The sequence below is a fragment of the Hyperoodon ampullatus genome, assembly GCF_949752795.1.
Source record: "Hyperoodon ampullatus genome assembly, chromosome: 18".
In the NCBI taxonomy this organism is placed as follows: domain Eukaryota; kingdom Metazoa; phylum Chordata; class Mammalia; order Artiodactyla; family Ziphiidae; genus Hyperoodon; species Hyperoodon ampullatus.
In genome coordinates this window covers 50,774,986-50,795,344 of record NC_136931.1, presented here as the reverse complement: position 1 = coordinate 50,795,344, position 20,359 = coordinate 50,774,986, and the positions used below count along the sequence as shown (strand labels likewise).

General features: G+C 42.6%; 1 protein-coding gene across 1 annotated transcript; it reads left to right on the top strand.

Moving 5' to 3' along the window:
- Positions 1-9,516: 9,516 nt before the first annotated feature.
- Positions 9,517-19,165, top strand: LOC307066625 (cytochrome P450 2G1; the record flags this gene model as incomplete). The annotated part of the gene is made up of 9 exons (XM_079723840.1): positions 9,517-9,696; positions 10,283-10,445; positions 11,827-11,976; positions 13,599-13,759; positions 14,014-14,190; positions 14,985-15,126; positions 17,114-17,301; positions 17,428-17,569; positions 18,984-19,165. 9 exons carry the CDS (start codon positions 9,517-9,519, stop codon positions 19,163-19,165), a joined length of 1,485 nt encoding a protein of 494 aa, XP_079579966.1.
- Positions 19,166-20,359: the final 1,194 nt, after the last annotated feature.

Below are 20,359 nucleotides of genomic sequence, written 5' to 3'. Positions count from 1 at the left end.
CTGTATTATCTTTTTAATGTCTGTGGATCAGTAAAGATGTTCCCTCTTTCATTCTTGATATTGGTAATTTGTACTTCTTCCCTTTTTTCCCATTAACTTGACTAGATCAATTTTATTGGTCTTTTCAAAAGAATCAGCTTTTGGTTTTATTGATTCTATCTTCCTACTTTTATTGATATCAATTTCTGCTCTAATTTTTATTATTTTCCTCCTGCTTGCTTTAGATTTAATTTCCTCCTCTTTCTCTAGTCTCCTAAGATGGAAACTTAGGTTACTGATATTAGATGTTTCTCTTTTTTTTTTTTTTGGCTGCTCAGCATGTGGGATCTTCGTTTCCTGACCAGGGATCGAACATGTGCCCCCTGCAGTGGAAGCGAAAAGTCTTAACCACTGGACCACCAGGGAAGACCCAGATCTTTCCCCTTTTCTAATAAAGCCTTCAATGCTGTAAATTCCCTCTAAGCATTACTGCAAATTTTTACTTTCATTTATTTCAAATATTTTTAGTTACATTTGAGAATTTGACTCATGGGTTATTTAGAATTATGCTGTTTAATTTCCCTAGCATTTATTTATGTTATAACTGGAAGTCTGTACCTTTTGACTACCTTCATCCAATTCCCCTTCCCCCTGTTCCTTTTCTCTGGTAACCACAAATCTGATCTCTTTTTCTGCGAGTTTGTTTGTTTGTTTTTGAAATATAATTGACCTACAACACCGTGTCAGTTCCTGTAACACAACATAGTGATTCAATATTTTTATACATTTCAAAATGATCACCAAAATAAGTCTAGTTACAATATATCACCATAAAATATATGACATAGTTATAACTATATTCCCCACACTGTATATTTCATACACATGACTCATTTATTTTGCAACTGTATGCCACTGTCCAGTTTTCCCAACACTATTTATTGAAGAGCCTGTCTTTTCCCCATTGTATATTCTTGCCTCTTTTGTCACAGATTAATTGCCCATATAAGTGTGAGTTCATATCTGTGCTCTTTATTCTGTTTCATTGATCTATGTGTCTGTTTTTGCACAGGAAACCATCAACAAAATGAAAAGACAACCTACTGAATGAGAGAAAATATCTGCAAATTATATGACTAATAACAGGTTAATATCCAAATATATATAAGCAGTTCATACAACTCAATATCAAAAAAGAAAACAACCCAACTACAGAATGAACAGAAGACCAGAATACACATTTTTCCAAACAAGACATATGGATGGACAAGAGGCACATGAAAAGACGCTCAACATCACTAATCATCAGAGAAATGCAAATCAGAATCACAATGAGATATCACATTATACCTGTCAGAATGGCTATCATCAGAAAGTCTACAAATAACAAATGTTAGAGAGGCTGTGAAGGAAAGGGAACACTTGCACACTGTTGGTTGGAAAACTGTATGAAGGTTCCTAAAAAAACTGAAAATAGAACTACCATATGATCCAGCAATTCCACTCCCGGACATGTATCCAAAGAAAATGAAAACACTAATTCAAAAAGATACATGCACCCCAATGTTCATAGCAGTATTATTTATGATAGCCAAGATACAGAAGCAATCTAAGTGGCCATCAAGAGATGAATGTATAAAGAAAATGTGGCATATATACACAATGAAATATTACTCAGCCATAAAAAGAATGAAATTCTGCCATTTCAAAAACCTGAATGGACCTAGAGGGTTCTATGCTTAGTGAAATAAGTCAGACAGAGAAAGACAAATACTGTTTGTTATCACTTATATGTGGAATCTAAAAATAAAATGAATGAGGGCTTCCCTGGTGGCGCAGTGGTTAAGAATCCACCTGCCAATGCAGGGGACACGGGTTCAAGCCCTGGTCCGGGAAGATCCCACATGCCGCAGAGCAACTAAGCCGGTGCGCCACAACTACTGAGCCTGCACTCTAGAGCCCGCGAGCCACAACGACTGAGCCCCTGCGCCACAACTATTGAAGCCCGTGCGCCTAGAGCCCTTGCTCTGCAACAAGAGAAGCCATCGCAATGAGAAGCCTGCGCACGGCAGCAAAGAGTAACCCCCACTCTCAGCAACCAGAGAAAATTTGCATGCAGCAGCGAAGACCCAATGCAGTCAAAAATTAAATAAATGAATAAATAAATAAATTTTAAAAATAAATAAATAAATAAAACACAAATGAATAAATATAACAAAACAGAAACAGACTCACAGATACAGAGAACAGATTACTGGTTACCAGAGAGGGAAGAAGGTGGGGCAAAGCAGGGGTAAGGGATTAAGAAATACAAACTGCTATGTATAAAATAAAGAACAACAAGGATATATTGCACAGCACAAGGAAATATAGCTATTATTTGGAAATAACTATAAATGGAGTATAATCTATACAAATATTGAATCACTATTGTACACCCAAAACTAATATAATATTGTAAACCAATATACTTTGATTAAAAGAAAAAGAGAGAGAGAGAGAGAAAGCAGGGAAGAAAGAAATATGATTGGACTAAGCCACGGATAGAGGTGACTTTTCAATTTAGAAAGGAGTCACTAATGATTAACAATGCAGGAATATTCACAGATTTTATGGCAGGGAGCTGACTTATATCTTCGGATTATCTAACTTATTATCTAGTTGGAGGTGATCATAACAGAACGTCAGATAATTTTGAGAGCCATGGGGATATCTGTGACACTGTAACTAGACCTGTTCAGTATCTTAATCATGTACTGTGACAAATGTAGCCGTGGGAAGGGGAGATATTTGGAGTTCTCTGTGATTAGTAGATGTGGTGAAATGTTGGGGGAACATGATAATTTAGTTCCTGTGTATATGTTGAAACATGGGTGAAATAGATCTGTAAAACTGAGGAGAGAAGGGGGTGAATGTTTAGTAGATGGAGATTCTCCTGTGTCAGGAGAAACTGGGCATGGGGACTGACTCTGTGAACATACTGAAAGGAGAATAGCTGTAGTAAGAGAAAGGGGGTCTCTGATCATTGATGTGTGAGGGGACATCCAGGTAATACATAGATTCAATATTTTCCCCTCAGGAGGAGCATGTTTAGAAATTTGAGATTCAGAGAATACAGATCTAAGTTTAAATTTTAGCTGTGTCATTTTATAGCCATGTTGTTTTTTCATTTTAATAAAGATTTCTGAACCTAAAAAACAAAAACATTTTGTGTAAAACTGGTTTCATGGTGCTGAACTCTTTTAACTTTTGCTTGTCTGTAAAACTTCTGATCTCTCCATCAAATCTGAATGAAAGCCTTGCTGGGTAGAGTAGTCTCAGTTGTAGCTTTTTCCCTTTCATCACTTTAAATATATCATGCCTCTCCCTTCTGGCCTGCAGAGTTTCTGCCGAAAAGTCAGCTGATAGCCTTATGAGTGTTCCTTTTTATGTAATTTGTTGCTTTTCCTTTGCTGGTTTTAATATTCTCTCTTTATCTTTAATTTTTGCCATTTTAATTAGAATGTGTCTTGGTGTGGTCTTATTTGGTCTTGATCCTGTTTAGGACTCTCCATGTTTCCTGGACCTGGATGCCATTTCCTTACCCAGGTTAGGGAAGTTTTCAGTTATTCTGTTTTCAAATATGTTCTCTGTTCCTTTCTCTCTTCCTTCTCCTTCTGAGGCCCCTGTATTGCAAATATTAGTATGCTTGATGTTGTCCTAGAGATCTCTTAAACTATCTTCAATTTTTTTTTTTTTTTTTTTTTTTTGCAGTACGTGGGCCTCTCACTGTTGTGGCCTCTCCCGTTGCGGAGCACAGGCTTCGGACGCACAGGCTCAGCGGCCATGGCACACAGGCCCAGCTGCTCTGCGGCATGTGGGATCTTCCCAGACCGGGGTAAGAACCCGTGTCCCCCACATCGGCAGGCGGACTCTCAACCACTGCACCACCAGGGAAGCCCTGTCTTCAATTTTTAAAATTCTTTTTTCTTTTTTCTGATCAGCTTCAGTGATGTCCACTACTCTGTCTTCCAGCTTGCTGATCTGTTCCTCTGTATCATCTAATCGACTGGTGATTCCTTTGAGTATATTTTTAATTTCAGTTATTGTACTATTCAGCCCTGTTTGGTTCTTCTCTATTAACTCTTTGTTAAAAATTTCTAACTTCTCACTCTGTCCATTCAGTCTTCTCCTGAGTTCTTTGACCATCTTTATGATCATCTTTATGACCATCTTTGACCATGAACTCTTTATTGGGCAGATTGCTTATCTCCACTTCACTTAGTTCTTCTTCTGGGGCTTTATCTTGTTCCTTCATTTGGAACATATTCCTGTCACCTCATTTTGCCTAATACACTGTTTTTATTTCAATGTACTTGGTAGGTAGGTTATGTTTCCCGACCTTGGAGAAGTGGTCTTTTGTGGGAGATGTCCTAGGCAACCCAGTAGTATACTCCCCTCTGGTCACCCGTACTGTTTGATCTAGGGGTGCCCCTTATGTGTGCTGCATGAGCCCTCTGGTGGTAGTGGGCTGTGGTCTGGTAGATGTGGCTAGCCCCAGTCTGGTTGGTTGCCAGGCCTTTCCTTGTGTGGAGGTGGCCAGCCACTAGTGGTTGGGGCTGAGACACAAGATGGTGGCTGGTTGTGGAGCTCCAGGGGGTCCTGGGGCTGATGCCAGCCTGCTGGTGTGTGTGTTGGGTTCTGACAGGGCAGGCTGCAGGATTGCTGTGGTCCTAGGGTTGCTGTCCTCCAGTTGGTAGGTGGAGCCAGGCCCAGGGGGTCCTGGGGTTAGTGTCAGCCACTGATGAGCAGAGCCGGGTCTTGGGGTCACTGACTGCAAGGCCCTGGGTGCCTCAGAGTTAGTGTCAGTCTGTTGGTGGTTGGGGCTGGGTCCAAATGGCTGGCTGAGGGGCCTCAGGGGTCCTGGCTCTAGTGCTGGTACACTGATGAGTGGGGCTGGGTCCTGGGGTGGCTGGGGGCTCCGGGGGTCCTACAGCAGCTGGCCTGCTGATGGGTGGGGCTGTGTCCCCACCCAGTTAGTTGCTTGGCCTGAGAAGTCCCAGTAATGGTGTGTAAAGTCTGGTGGGTGGGGGGCAGTGTTGGATCCTGAGGCTAATAAGCTAAAGAGAGGATTTAAAAATCGTATTTGCCAACACCAAAGTCCTCACGGTAGAACGAGCCCCTGAGAATGGCTGCCCCAGTGTCTATGTCTCCAAGGTGAGCTCCAGTTGCCTCCTGCCTCTCCAGGAGTCTCTCCAAGATCAGCAGGTGGGTCTGACCTATACTTTCATAGTATTGCTTCTGCCCCGGGCCTCAGAGCATGAGGTTTTGTGTGCCCTATAAGAGTGGAGTCTCTGGGGACTTCCCTGGTGGCGCAGTGGTTAAGAATCCACCTGCCAGTGCAGGGGACACGGGTTCAAGCCCTGGTCCGGGAAGATCCCACATGCCGCAGAGCAACTAAGCCCGCGAGCCACAACTACTGAAGCCCACATGCCTAGAGCCCGTGCTCCTCAACAAGAGAAGCCACCACAACGAGAAGCCCGCGCACCGCAATGAAGAGTAGCCCCCGCTCGCCGCAACTAGAGAAAGCCCGCGCGCAGCAATGAAGACCCAATGCAGCCAAAAATTAATTAATTAATTGATTGATTTAAAAAAGAAGAGTGGAGTCTCTGTTCCTATAGCCCTCTGGCTCTCCAGAAAGTAAGCCTCACTGGCCTTCAAAGCCAAAAGTTCTGGGAGCTCATCTTCCTAGTGCAAGACCCCCAGGCTTGGAAGCCCAATGTGGGGCTTGGACCCCTCACTCCTTGGGGAGAACCTCTGCAACTGTAATTATCCTCTTATTGTGTGTCACCCATCCAGGGGTGTGGGCCCTGACTATACCAAGTCTCTGCCCTTCCTGTCTATCTCATTGTGGTTCCTTTTTTATACCTTTAGTTGTAGAAGATGTTTTCTACTAGTCTTCAGCTCTTTCTCATCAATAGTTGCTTTCTAAATAGTTGTAAGTGTGGTGTGTCCATGGGAGGAGGTGAGCTCAGGGTCTTCCTACTCTACCATCTTGGCCACTCCCTCTCTTCATTTCTTTATATAGATCCAAGTTTTGACCTTAAACATATTCTTTCTGCCTAAAGAACTTCCTTTAATATTTCTTTCTTTTTTAATCTTTATTGGGGTATAGTTGATTTACAATGTTGTGTTAGTTTCAGGTGTACAGCAAAGTGAATCAGTTATACATATACATATATCCACTCTTTCTTAGATTCTTTTCCCATATAGCCCATTACAGAGTATTGAGTAGAGTTCCCTGTGCTATACATTAGGTCCTTATTAGTTTTTTATTTTATACATAGTAGTGTGTATGCATCAATCCCACTTTTAATATTTCTTATAGGTCAAGTACACTGGCAATGAATCACCTCCTATTTTGTTTTGTCTGAGAGTCTTTATTTGTCCATCACTTAAATTTTTAGTACAATACACACAACATAAAATTTGCCATTTTAACCAAATAACTTTTTTGCTTTAAATAAAATTCTTGGTTGACAGCTTTTTTCTTTTAACACTTCAAAGATGTCACTTAAAGATGTCCATTGTTTTCTTGCTAGCATGGTTTCTGATGAGAAGTATACTATGATACTTATTTTTGTTTTTCATGGGTAAATGTGTATTTTCCTTTGGCTGCCTTCTAATTTTTCTCTTTGCCTTTGGTTTCCTGATGTTTGAATATAATAAGCTGACATGTGGGTGTTTTGGTATTTATCTTGTTGGTGTCCTTTGTGCTTCTTGGATCTGTGGTATGGTTTCCATCACTACTTATGGAAAAAAATTACAGCCATTATTTCTTCTAATATTTCCAATGTCCCATTATCTCTTTCTTCTTCTTCTGGTATTCCAGTCGTGCACATGTTACACCATTTGATAGAGGCATAACTCTATCTTAGTGTAACCACTAAGTTCTTCAATCCCTATGGAAGAAAGGAGAGGATAAAGAAGGAGGGAGGAGAGAGGAAAAAGAAAAGTGGTGGTGGGGGGAGATGAGAAAGACAATGAAGGAAGAAAGAAGGGCAATATGAAAGGGAGAGTCTTTGAAAGAGAGAAGTGAGGGAGAGAGAGAGAGGGAATATAGAGAGAAAGAGATGAGGAGAAAAGAGAGGGAGGGTGGAGGGAAGAGGAAAAGTTGAGGGGAAAGAGTTAGGAAAGAAGAAAAAAGAAGAAGAGGAAAATAAAAAAGGGTAATTCTCAAAAAAGATGCTGTACACATGTCAAGATTATTTAATTCATTAATGAGGGGACTAGGTGTAAAGACAACTAGTCCAAAAGACTAATGAAACACTAGGATTTTTATAGCCAATAAAGGGAAAAGAAATGCTGAATTAACTACAAAACTGGCTAATGTCTAATTTTATTGCTTTTTTTTTTAATTTGGGGGAAGGTCACCTTCTCTAACAAATAGAAAAATGTAGTCATCATGAGCTAACAGTTTTACAGAATTGTAAAATGCTTAGACGTTGATCAGTTGTGCAGAAGAAGTGATATCCTATTTTGAAGTGAGTTTATCTTTAAATGGACCTGTTAGAACATATGCTTAGCTTGACATGAAAAGGTCCCATAATTGCTTTTTCAAAATTTCTATGTTTTGGATAATTTTTCATAGCAGAAAGGAAGAAATTCAGAAGCCCCATTCATTATCCTTTTCACTTTCCAACAGAAGAATGACCCCTGTGCCAAACTCAGCCTCTAAAATTTGGTTCCTAAGATTCTACAAGTTTTGGGGGTTTTTTGTTTTGTTTTTTGGAACTGAGAACAAGAGTTATGCACTGGCTGTACCTTCCTGCACCTACTGAAAACATCTAGGCGGAGGTGAAAGGTCATCCTGTCCCTCTCCCCCCAGCTCCTCACTTTCCTAAAGCTGATCCCCCACTGCCAACTGGAAGAATCCATAGAGCACTGAAAACTTAAAATCATAGAATTCTGGAACCCTCAAACATTAGAACAACAGATTTGGAGAACGACAGAATCTTAGAAAAACGCCAGCTTGGGGAGGCTGTTTAGTTCGGTCTTGGAACCATCCCACAAAACACCTCTTCTTAGACTTTGCACAAAGTCTAAATGAGTCTTCTTAGACTATGCACAAAGATCTCCCAGACCCACTTTTCTTACCTCCCTGGAAAAAATTTCAATTCTAGCTATCCTCCCTTCTACTGAAGCCAGAAAAGAAGACAACAGAGTGGGATGGTGAGAGGGGCTGTTCTGAGAATACTGTCTTTCTCCAGCCTGTCTGAATTGGAGGACAAGACTCACAACCACCACCATCACAGATAATAATTAAGAGTCTAATCCTGAAGGAGTGTACGTGTGTGTGTTGGGAGGGGGTCAGAATGGAAGGGAGAGGCAGAAGATGGGAGAGTCTAAGGAGGCAGGCTAGAGCTGACTCTTACCCCATGAAAAACATTCTAGCAGCATATCCAAGATCGAGAAGGTGGTGCTTTGTGAGTCGCTCAGTTTTCCCAGAATTCCTACCACTTCTGGACACAGGACACCTCAGCATAAACAGCCAAACCTTATTCCAAACCTGCAGGCTTCCTAACAGATTCAATTTCCATGCCAGAGAATCAAGACACATGAGAAGGGCTTCTGGATTGTGTTTAATAATATGTATAGGTAGAATATAATACCCAGGAATTTTGTTTCAGGTCAGTAAAGAAGATTTACAAATATTTGGTACAAAAAGAATTGAAAACCATTATTTAGATTATTACAGAGAGCAATCACTAGGTCATGTCTCTAGAGGTGATCTTCCCCTCTAGAGATTGGGACTCAGAAGTGGTCCCTACATCTTAGACTTTGAAAATGAATATGCGCACACACACACCAGCAAAGTTCTGATAAACCAACACAGGTAACCTTTGATTGTTACTATTTAATATATCTTTAGTAAAAACAGTAGAACTTGTTGAATTAAACCCTTTCAATAAAGTTATTGCTTTTGCTATTCTAAATCTTCATCTTACTCTCTCTCTTTTTTTTTTTAACTGGTTAACTAGGGTCTAGCAAAGAGAGAGGAGCCATCTCTGTTCTCTATCAAGACTTTCTAAAACAGTATGGTTACCCTATTTGACAGACAGGGAAACTGGGTCCAAGAGGGTTAGGTGACTCACCCAATGAAGAAAAGATGGAACTTAAATTTGAACTCAGATTGTACAACCCTTAATGAATAGCCTAAAAATGATGTTCAACTGTTTCCCACGTCCTACCAAGACAAGTTGAACTAGAAACTGAGCTGAGGGAGAACTGAGGAACTGGAAATATGAAGAAAGGGGAATGGCCCCAGTGGATTTTCCCAGATGAATTCAATCTATCTTTATTCAGTCGGGAGATTATAGGTTATATAATCACCGCCGCCGCCCCCACCCCCACCCCAGATAAAGCAATCTCTTCCTTGATGGCATCCACACCCGGAAAACTTGAATTCCAGGGTGTTCAGATTTCTGCACAGCTGATTTCCCAGAATGTATTTAGGCAGGATCTGGTACCCTGGACACAACCCCTCGACCTGGCACCATGGAGCTGAGAGGCACCTTCACCATCTTTCTGGCACTCTGCTTGTCTTGTCTGCTCATCCTCATCGCCTGGAAACGGACAAGCAAAGGGGGAAAGCTGCCCCCTGGTCCCACACCGATACCTTTCCTGGGGAACCTGTTGCAAGTCCGTACTGATGCCACTTTTCAGTCTTTCATGAAGGTGAGTCTGTCTACTCCTCTCCTAGAGCTGGAAGCAATTAATTCTATAGACCGATAATGTAGAAATTTCTGACTTCTAAAACACAGGCTCTTGGAAACATAACCTTAAATGTCTGGAATTCCAGAATCTGAAACTCTTGGAAACACAGACTCCTAGCATGTTAAACCTTAAGACTCTCACAACCTCAGGACTTTGGAATAACCTTACCTTCTATCCTTAAACACAAGAACCCTTGCACTCTGTTGGTCTTTGAACTTTGAGACTCAGTGTCACGAAATCTTAGGATTCTAGAAATTTAGCACTTCAGAGGCAGAAGCATGGATCTTGGAGTTCCATCTCATCCAGGTCCATCATTTTATAGATGCAGAAACCAAGCCTTGTGGCAGGGTTGGAGGATCTTTCCCAGGATGATAGAAGCCAAGGCTTCTGAGCCTTTTCCTCAGTAGTCTTTCCAAGCCCAGAGCTCACCTTTATCTGTTAGTCCCACATTTCTATCTCCTTGAAATCTCCATCTCCTAAAATTCTTGTTGGTTGTTACTTTGTACTCCAATCAGCTCCCTCCTCTTATGTCTTCCTTCACTCTCAGCTCAGGGAGAAATATGGCCCAGTCTTCACTGTGTACATGGGTCCCCGGCCAGTAGTTGTTTTATGTGGACACGAAGCAGTGAAGGAAGCCCTGGTAGACCGAGCAGATGAGTTCAGCGGCCGTGGAGAATTGGCTTTAATAGAGCGAAACTTCCAAGGTCATGGTAGGTAACAACAACAACAACAAAAATAAAAACAAAATGTAATCACAAAGTGTAATGTACTTCTATGTCCCAGGTTCTTTGATAAGTATTCTAAATGAATTATTGCAGTGACTCCTCTGAGGGAGCTATTAAAGTCTTACTAATTTTGCAAATGAGGAAGTCGAGGGTGAGAGAGGTTAGATAATAACAGTAAGTGGTAGAACCATTTTATTTTGAACCCAAACCATCTGACTCTAGAATATCTTCTGTGTTACTTGTGTTCTTATTTTTAATGGATTAGTGACACTCTTTGTGTACTCACTCAAGCCCTCATAGCCAAACTTACTTCTTATTTTCCTCTACGTATATACACACCCAACCCATAAGTCTGTGCATCCACCCTTTAGAGAGATACCTTTCTAATATTACCTATACATCCATCTCTAATTGCCCACATCCTTCAATTCCAAGCAGCCTCACAACATTCTTTTGATACTTCCATCCATCCGTCTATCCCTATACTTTTCCTTCCACCCATCCATTTTTCCATTGGTCCATACATCCACCAAAACAATCCATCCATTCATTAGACTTTTTATACAAATATCTTTCCATCCAATTGATCTATACATTTATCAATTAACTTTCCATTTACCCATCTATCCATCATTCCATCCATCCGTTCATTTATCCTTCCATTGTTCATCCACCTATTAATCTTTCAATCATCCATACATCCTTCCAGCCATTTATCCATACATCTGAAACCACCCATCCATTAACCCTTCACCCATCCACTAAGTCTTTCATCCATCCATTCATCAGTCATTGCAGCCATAAACTCTTCCTCCCATTCATTAATCTATCAAAATCATTTCATTAAATTTCCAAATACTAATTCACCAATCCATGCACGTCTGGAAACTTCTAAATACTGCTTACTGTGTGGTAACTCCTTTTGCGTAGGTATATTGATGTACAGGTGTGATCTTCTGTGTACACTTATGTGTTTATGTCTAGAGAATCCAAGTAGAACATAGAAAATAGAAGTAGTCTCCCCATTCTGGTGTACTCTATATGGCATTCTATCTATATCTCCCTCCATATTCCTATGCATCCATCCATCCTATGCATCTATCCAGTTTCAGGTCTCTATCTTGTAAGAAACTCTCCTTGATCTCCCCCAATCACTATTAGCCTGATTTCCTTCACCTCAGTTCTGGACTGTTTTTGAGGTCCAGTAGGGAGGGAACTTTAGTCTCCCTATTAAGCCCGGGAGGTTGGAAGAGGCATCCCCGAGAGCAGAGTTTACAGCTGTCATATTCTGGCACCCTCCCAGTCCAGCACAGAGTTGGGCACAAAAAGGAGTGGAAGCAGGAGCCTGACACTTAGATTCTGGCAGGTGTAGCTCTAGCTAATGGAGAACGATGGAGGATCCTCCGACGCTTCTCCCTGACCATTCTTCGGGACTTCGGGATGGGGAAGAGGAGCATTGAGGAGCGCATCCAGGAGAAGGCCGGCTTCCTACTAGAGGAACTGCGCAAGACCAAGGGTATGGGGGCCACAAGGGGGAGGGCTACAAGGGGACGGGGTGGTTATAGAGAGCTCAGTCATGACAAGGTGGGCCTTGGTGGGAGAAAGCTTTGGAATGAGAGAGGATGAAAAAGATGGAGGATTTACTGAGATTTCCAGCCAGAGTCCATGTTAAAAGTTCACATGAGGGCTTCCCTGGTAGCGCAGTGGTTGAGTGTCCGCCTGCCGATGCAGGGTACACGGGTTCGTGCCCCGGTCCGGGAAGATCCCACATGCCGCGGAGCGGCTGGGCCCGTGAGCCATGGCCACTGAGCCTGCGCGTCCGGAGCCTGTGCTCCGCAACGGGAGAGGCCACAACAGTGAGAGGCCCGCGTACTGCAAAAAAAAAAAAAAAGAAGTTCACATGAAAGACCCTTAGGGATCACTTGTCCAGAGACTTGAATCAGTGGATCTCCAGGAGTTTTTGAGCTCCTGATATCACATGCAGACTTTGGCGATATGTGAGTTTGTGCCCTTTCCTGGTGACAGGATTAAATTTTAATTCATCTATCTATCTATGTATCTATCTATCTATCATCTGTCTATCTAGGTATATATCACACATACACATACAAAAATACATAATTTTGGTAAAAACCATGTAATGTAAAATTTTGCCAGCCTAACTATTTCTAAGTGTACAGTTCAGTAGTGTTACATATATTCACATTGTCGTGAAGCAAATTTTTAGAACTCCATGGATGCTAAATTATCTGCATAAAGACTGAAAGTTCATGTACCCCTAGAAATTGTTTGCAAAACTGCATTTTTGTGAATATATGCATTGTTTTAGAGAAATTGTCCCCAAACCCACTGACCTGACCGGCATCCTATTTTATAGATGATGCAGCTGAGGCCAAGGGAAGAATTTTCCTAATACCTCAGATGGAATCATTGGTAGAGGTAGACAGATCCAGCCATTCTTTTTTTTTTTAATGTGTCCTTTACCACCACTTCTTTCCCAAATGTGTGACTCTCCAGCACAAACAATTAAATACTAATAACCAAAAATAATGATTAAGCTCCACCAGCATTTTTTTTCAAGTTTTTAAAAATAAATTTATTTATTTAATTAATTTATTTTTGGCTGCATTGGGTCTTCATTGCTGCACGCGGGCTTTCTCTAAGTTGCGGCGAGCTGAGGCTTCTCATTGCAGTTGTTTCTCTTGTTGCAGAGCACGGGCTCTTAGGCGCGCAGGCTTCAGTAGTTGTGGCGCGCGGGCTTCAGTAGTTGTGGTGCATGGGCTTAGTTGCTCCGTGGCATGTGGGATCTTCCAAACCAGGGCTCAAACCCATGCCCCCTGCATTGGCAGATGGATTCTTAACCACTGTGCCACCAGGGAAGTCCCTCCACCAGCATTTCTTGTGTTTACTGCTTGTCAGGCACTGTGCTAAGTATTTCACATGAATAATTATATTGAATTCTCATGAACTCATGAAGTGGCTACTAAACAAACTTGCAGATTGGGAAATCTAGACTCAAAACACAAAAATGAAGTAACTAAAAAATGCTGTTAATCAGTTGAGTCAGGACTCATATCTGCAACTGAATGATTTCACATCCCATGTTCCTACTCATGGCCTCCAACTTCCATCACCCAGGGTCCCCCATTGAACCTACTTTCTTCCTGAGCCGCACTGTCTCCAATGTCATCCGTTCTGTCGTCTTTGGAAGCCGCTTTGAATATGAGGACAAGCAGTTCCTGAAGCTGCTGCAGATGATCAACGAGAGTTTCATCGAGATGAGCACACCCTGGGCCCAGGTGCCCACCAGCCACCACTCTGTCCACCCCCAACCTCAGTGAACTAAGCTCCTGCCTCTACCTCACTTAACCCTCCCCACAATCCTGGGAGGCAAATATCAAGATGTCCTGGGTCTCCAAGAAGCAAAGAGCCTCATGCAAGCAATTCTCAGACCCAATGCTGGATGTTGAGCCCAACTATTTGACTCCAGACTCAGCCCATGCTGGCCTCTGGTGCCCATTGTTGACAAATCTCCTTTGCTTATTCCCCACAGTTATATGACATGTATTCTGGAATCATGCAATATTTGCCAGGAAGACACAATCGCATCTACTACTCGGTAGAGGAGCTCAAGGACTTCATTGTCTCCAGGGTCAAGATCAATGAAGCATCCCTTGACCCCCAAAACCCTCGAGACTTCATTGACTGCTTCCTCATCAAGATGCACCAGGTACCTCTTCCTCCTCCCCCAATCCTTTCCTCTCATCTCCCCAATCCCTACCGCCTACAACTTTAAACTCATCTATAAACATATTGACGACAAAAGAGCAAGTATTGTTTCACATGGTTTACTTTTATTTATAGAAGAGACATAGAAACTGTAAAGGCATAAACTCTTAAACTTTGAATCTAAAAATTCTAAGAGCATGGAAACTTAAAATCTTACACCTTTCTAATCCTATATGCCAGAGACTTACAAATATAGAAAAGTAGAATGAGTCTTTAGAGTCTTAGAATTGGCGGAGCTTAAACATTTAAAGTCTAAACTTTTGAGTTTAAAGTTTAAAGTCTTGGATATGTAGCAATTTAGAAGCTTAATACTTCTATATCATGGATACTTAGAATTTTAGAAATTTATATTTTTTTATTGTAGAACCTCTGTACTAGGCAGTTTTAAATTATGTTACCCTAATGTCCTAGAACTTTCAAAGGCAATGTCCTGTCAACTTTCTGACAAAGCAATCTCTACTTTTTTCTCCTTCATTCTCCCCACTGTTCACTACACTTCAACTATACCGGCAACTATGCTGGCCTTCTCTTTGTTTTTTCTCACCCAGCACACTTTGTGGTTCCACACCAGGCACACTTCTGCCTCAGGACCTTTGCTCTGGCTGTTTCCTCTCCCAGATACTCACCTGGTTCACCCATCTTTTGTGTTTTCACAAAGCCCTACCTTATACACAGGGAGAAAATAAGATAGAGGCAGAGAAGGGTGATTCTATTTATTATCCCTGTCATTTTCAGGATAAAAACAATCCCCACACGGAATTCAACTTCAAGAATTTGGTCCTCACCACTCTCAACCTCTTTTTTGCTGGCACTGAGACTGTGAGCTCTACGCTACGCTATGGGTTGCTGCTAATGATGAAGCATCCTGAGGTAGAAGGTGAGCATCCACCTGAGCTGCTTACCTGGTAACTCTCATTTCCAACAAGAAAGAAGACATCATCTTGAAACCTTCGAACCCTACAGCTTTAGACTCTTCAGACTTTAGAAACTTAGGATGTGTAATCTCAGAATCTCTGGCTTGGAAGGCCGTTTAATTTAATCTTCTGCTTGGTGCCTATAATAGTTTATGCAGTAAATTATGAGAAACTTAGTAGCTTAAAACAACAAAAATCTATTATCTTACAGTTCTGGAGTTCAGAAGTTTAAATAGGCTTTCACTGGATCGAACTAAGGTAGATCTGATTCCTTGCTTTTTCCAGTTTCTAAAGCTGTATTCCTTTCATTCCTGGGCTCACAATTTTTCCTTCGACTCCAAAGCCAGCAGCATAGGGCCCTCAAGTCTCTCTTTGCTTCCGTTGTCACATCTTCTCTGACTCTGACCCTTCTGCCTCCTTCTTATATAGACATTTGTGATTACATGTAGGGCCAACCTGGATTACTCAGGATAATCTCCCCATCTCAAAATCCTTAATTATATCTGCAAAGTGCACTTGGTCATGTAAGGTAACAGTCATAGGTTCCAGGGGTTAGGAGGTAATATCTTTTTTTTTTTTTTTGGCCACACCACGCGGTATGTGGGATCTTCCCCAACCAGGAATCGAACCTGTGCCCCCTGCATTGAGAGCATGGAGTCTTACCCACTGGACCACCAGGGAAGTCCTGGAGGTAATACTTTGATGGCCACTATTTAGCCAGCTATAGTGCCAGAATCAAATAGAATCCATCACCAGTAAATTGCAATCTAGTCTGGTTGAGTAACTCCAGTAATGAGAAACTCATTACTCACCCAAGGAAAATCCCTAGTTTTGGTCCCTTTCCCTTCTTTTTTTTGTTTTTTTAATTCACTTATTTATTTACTTTTGGTTGTGTTGGGTCTTCGGTGCTGCACATGGGCTTGCTCTAGCTGTGGCAAGCGGGGGTTTCCCTTCCTTGTGGTGCGCGGGCTTCTCACTGTGGTGGCGTCTCTTGTTGCAGAGCACAGGCTCTAGGCGCCTGAGCTTCGGTAGTTGTGGCACGTGGGCTCAGTAGTTGTGGCTTGCAGACTGTAGAGTGAAGGCTCAGTAGTCGTGGTGCACGGGCTTCGTTGCTCCACGGCATGTGGGATCTTCCCAGACCAGGGCTCGAACCCGTGTCCCCTGCATTGGCAGACGGATTCTTCACCACTGTGCTACCAGGGAAGTCTCCCCTCTCCCTTCTAATGCAGTTCAAAACAAACAAACAAATTTCTCTTGTTACAGATAATGGGAGAGACTAACTTGTTTTCACTCAAACTCATCTAGTCCCTCCTTCATTGTCCAAGTTGTCTTTTACAATCTAAATCATCAACTATTTAATGGACATCGTCTATGTGCTAGGCAGTATCCTAATTACTTGCATACTGGATTTTATGTAAAATTTACAACTCTATGAGCTTGTTAGACCATCACGTCCATTTTGAAGATGAAGAAACAGAGGCTCAGAAGGTAAAGTCATTCGCCCCAAGGTCACTCATCCAGGAAGTGCAGAGAGGAGTAACTGCACCAATAGTGTTTGTAATCACTGTCACATCATTGTTGTCATTTGCTTCAATCCTGTCCTTGTTACCTATTTCCCATCCTGTCAAAAATCTGTGCCTGGCAGCTCAGCTGGGAGCAGGACACTGCCCTGAGCATCAGCCTTCCATGGTTCCTCAGTGTTTTCAAGATAAAGATCAGATGTCCCAGCTGACATGCAAGGCTCCACTCCTGCCTCCTGGTCTGATGAGTGTTTATCAGCCCCATCAATTCTTATTCTTGTCAGGTGTTAAGAATAAAGAGACAGTCCAAATGCACATGGCCTGCTCCCTCAGGGTCCACAGGTGCTGAAGATACAAACCCACAACCCAACCCTGGACTCTAGAAACACCTCCTGCATCATTGTCTGCTATGTTTTCTGGTCTCTTCCAGCCAAGATCCATGAAGAGATTGACCAGGTGATCGGACCACACAGGATCCCAAGTGTCGATGACCGGGCCAAGATGCCCTACACAGATGCCGTGATCCATGAGATACAGAGACTGACAGATATCGTGCCCATGGGTGTCCCCCATAGTGTCATCTGGGACACTCATTTCCGAGGCTACCTTCTGCCTAAGGTGGAGTTGTACCTTCGTTGTCACTCCTCCCTCCACTGTGATCCTCTCTCCTCTGCATTCCCTACCATACTCCATACTTCATACTCCAACACTGATTTCTCCTAACCGCCCCCATATTCATCCCAGGGCACCGACGTGTTTCCTCTGCTTGGCTCAGTCCTCAAAGACCCCAATTACTTCCGCTACCCAGATGCCTTCTATCCCCAGCACTTCCTGGATGAGCAGGGCCGCTTCAAGAAGAATGAAGCCTTTGTGCCTTTTTCTTCTGGTAGGTGTCTGTGGTCTGAGTCCCTACCACCACCACCCCTGCAGAAACATGCTAGATATATCCCACAACCATTGGTCTGTATTTGACATTCAGGTTTGAATGGGAAGTTGAATGCTATTTCATAGAATCATACAATCCTAGAATTCCAGAATTCCAGAATGATGGAATATTAGAACCATTGACTCTGATAATTAGAAAAGTAATAGCACTAAACAGGGGTCAGCATATTTTTTCGAAGGACCAAATAGAAAATATTTTAGGTTTTGCTGGCCATATGGTCTCTGTGTGAACTGTGCAATCTGCATTACTCAGCTCCACCATTGTACTACAAAAGCAACCACAGACATTCATAAATAATGAGCATGTCTGGGGGATTCCCTGGTGGTCCAGTGGTTAGGACTCCGAGCTTCCACTGCATGGGGCCCGGGTTTGATCCCTTCTTGGGGAACTAAGATCCCACAAGCCACACAGCACCGCCAGAAAAAAAAAAAAAAAAAAAAAAGAGCATGTCTGTGATGGATGCCAAAGAAAACTATAGACATATAGACAATAAAATTTGAATTTTGTTTAATTTTCACATCACAAAATATTATTTTTCTCTGATTTTTTTAACCACTTAAAAATGTTAAAAGATTCTTAGTTTGCAGACAGTACAAAACAGGCAGCAAGGAAGATCTGCCCAATGAACAGTAGCTTGGTAACTCATAATATCTTAGAACAATTGTATTTTAAGGGTAAGCCACGTTGAACCTGGTATCAGTAAAGTGTTAGGAAACAGGACCCCACTTCACCACTTACAAACACCATCAGTGGGGCCATGAATGAGTTACTTCAGCTCCCTGTCTGTAAAATGGAGAGTAATCTCTTCAAACCATTGGAAGGGTGACTGACAAACAGCAAGCACTATTTTTTTCCTCATTTTTATTGGAGTATAGTTGATTTGCAATGTTGTGTTAGTTTCTACTGTACAGCAAAGTGAATCAGTTGCATGTATACATATATCAACCCTTTTTTTAGAGCAAGCGCTATTTAAGTGTGACGTTTTATCTTCCCTCACCAGTGTCTGGCACCTAGTAGGCACTTCATAAACCTTTAAGAACTGGAAATGAAAAGAATCTTCAAATTCGTGGATCCTTTAGAACCATTCATTCCATGCTAGAATCTGTTGGAATTTGAGCCATCAAAGGAGTAGCTTCCACGTGTTGAGCCCCTATAAGTGGAAGATCCTAGGAGAGCACTAACTGTAGACACTCACTGCATCTTTATAATAACCCTAAAAAGTGGGTGTTATCATGACCCCAGAGATGCTGAGGAGGCAGCTGAGGCGGAGGGGTGGTGGGACCGGAACACTCTCCCTGCTCCCATTATCCCGTGCAGCTCTGACCCTCCCTCCCGCCCTCCTCTATGCCCACAGGAAAGCGCGTCTGCCTGGGTGAGGCCATGGCCCGCATGGAAACCTTTCTCTACTTCACCTCCATCCTTCAGAACTTCTCCCTACGCTCGCTGGTGCCACCCGCTGACATCGATGTCACGCCCAAGGTCTCGGGCTTTGGCAACATCCCTCCGACCTATGAGCTCTGCCTCACGGCCCGCTGAGCGCCCCCTGTTGGATGTGGCAGGAACCGTCCGAGAACAGAGCCCTGCCCACGTGTCCACGCGCACCCAACCTCTTCATCTTCCTAAATTCTCACAACAGTCCTAAGAGAAGGCACTATTACACTGTCAAGGGACACAGGTCAGCGAGGTTCACCCAGAAATAGGGAGCTGTGTATCTTCTACATCCAGCAGAAAAGCAATGCCCTGTCCAAGACTTTGGCAAAGGCTTGCAGATTTTAAGTTCATTTGTTCACCTCCAGCTAGGTTTCTGACTGTACCAAATTCTTGTTGTAGACTCCATACCTTTATGTTGTTCCTTCGACTTTTCCCTGATAAAGACCAAAGGCAGCCAATGAAGAATAAGCATAATAAACTTTTTAACTGGTATAGTGCATTAGAAAAGCAAAGTAGGGAAATGGGCTAGAGAACTCCAGAATTGGAATTTTCAGTTGGTGGCATGGGTGGGTTCCCAAGGCAGTGAGGAGCAAGCTGTGCAGGTATCTGGGAAGGGGGTGCTCGTGGCAGAACAATTAAGAAGAGCAGAGTCATAAGGCAGAAGACTGTGTGTGTGTGTGTGAATCCACAAGGAGACACGTGGCTGGAGTAGAGGAAATGAGAGAGTAGGAGTGAGTGAGATGAGGCAAAGGGTTAAAGGGCTGGACTGTGTGGGGCCTCGTGGCCCTTGGCGAGGACCTGAGCGAGATGGAGGTCTTTGGGAAGGTTGGTGAACATAGGGTGACATGTATCGACATGTTCTAAATGGCTCGCTCTAGCTATTACACAATGAATAAACTGAGGGAGGGAGGGAGGGCAAAATCAGGGACCCATTAAGAAGCTACTACAAGCAGTGATGTTGGCTCAGACACAGCAGAACCAGTAGAGGTGGCGAGAGATGATGGATCTGGGATTTATTATGATGCATGAGATTTCAGGGTTTGCTAATGTATTGAACACAAGGCGTGAGCGAAAGAGGGGTTTCAGGTATCACTCTAGGGATAACAGCTCATCCTTTATAACTTCTTTCTCAACAGGATACCTCCCAGAGACTCCCAAGTCCCCTAACAGTCAAGGTTCCTATTTTTAATCAACATAAAATGTCTTTGGCTACTTTACATAGAAAAGTCTGCTAGCTACTGGAAGGTGATTGGTTAGCTCACAAAATCAATAGGAATTCTGGAAGGCTAGGCTAAGAAG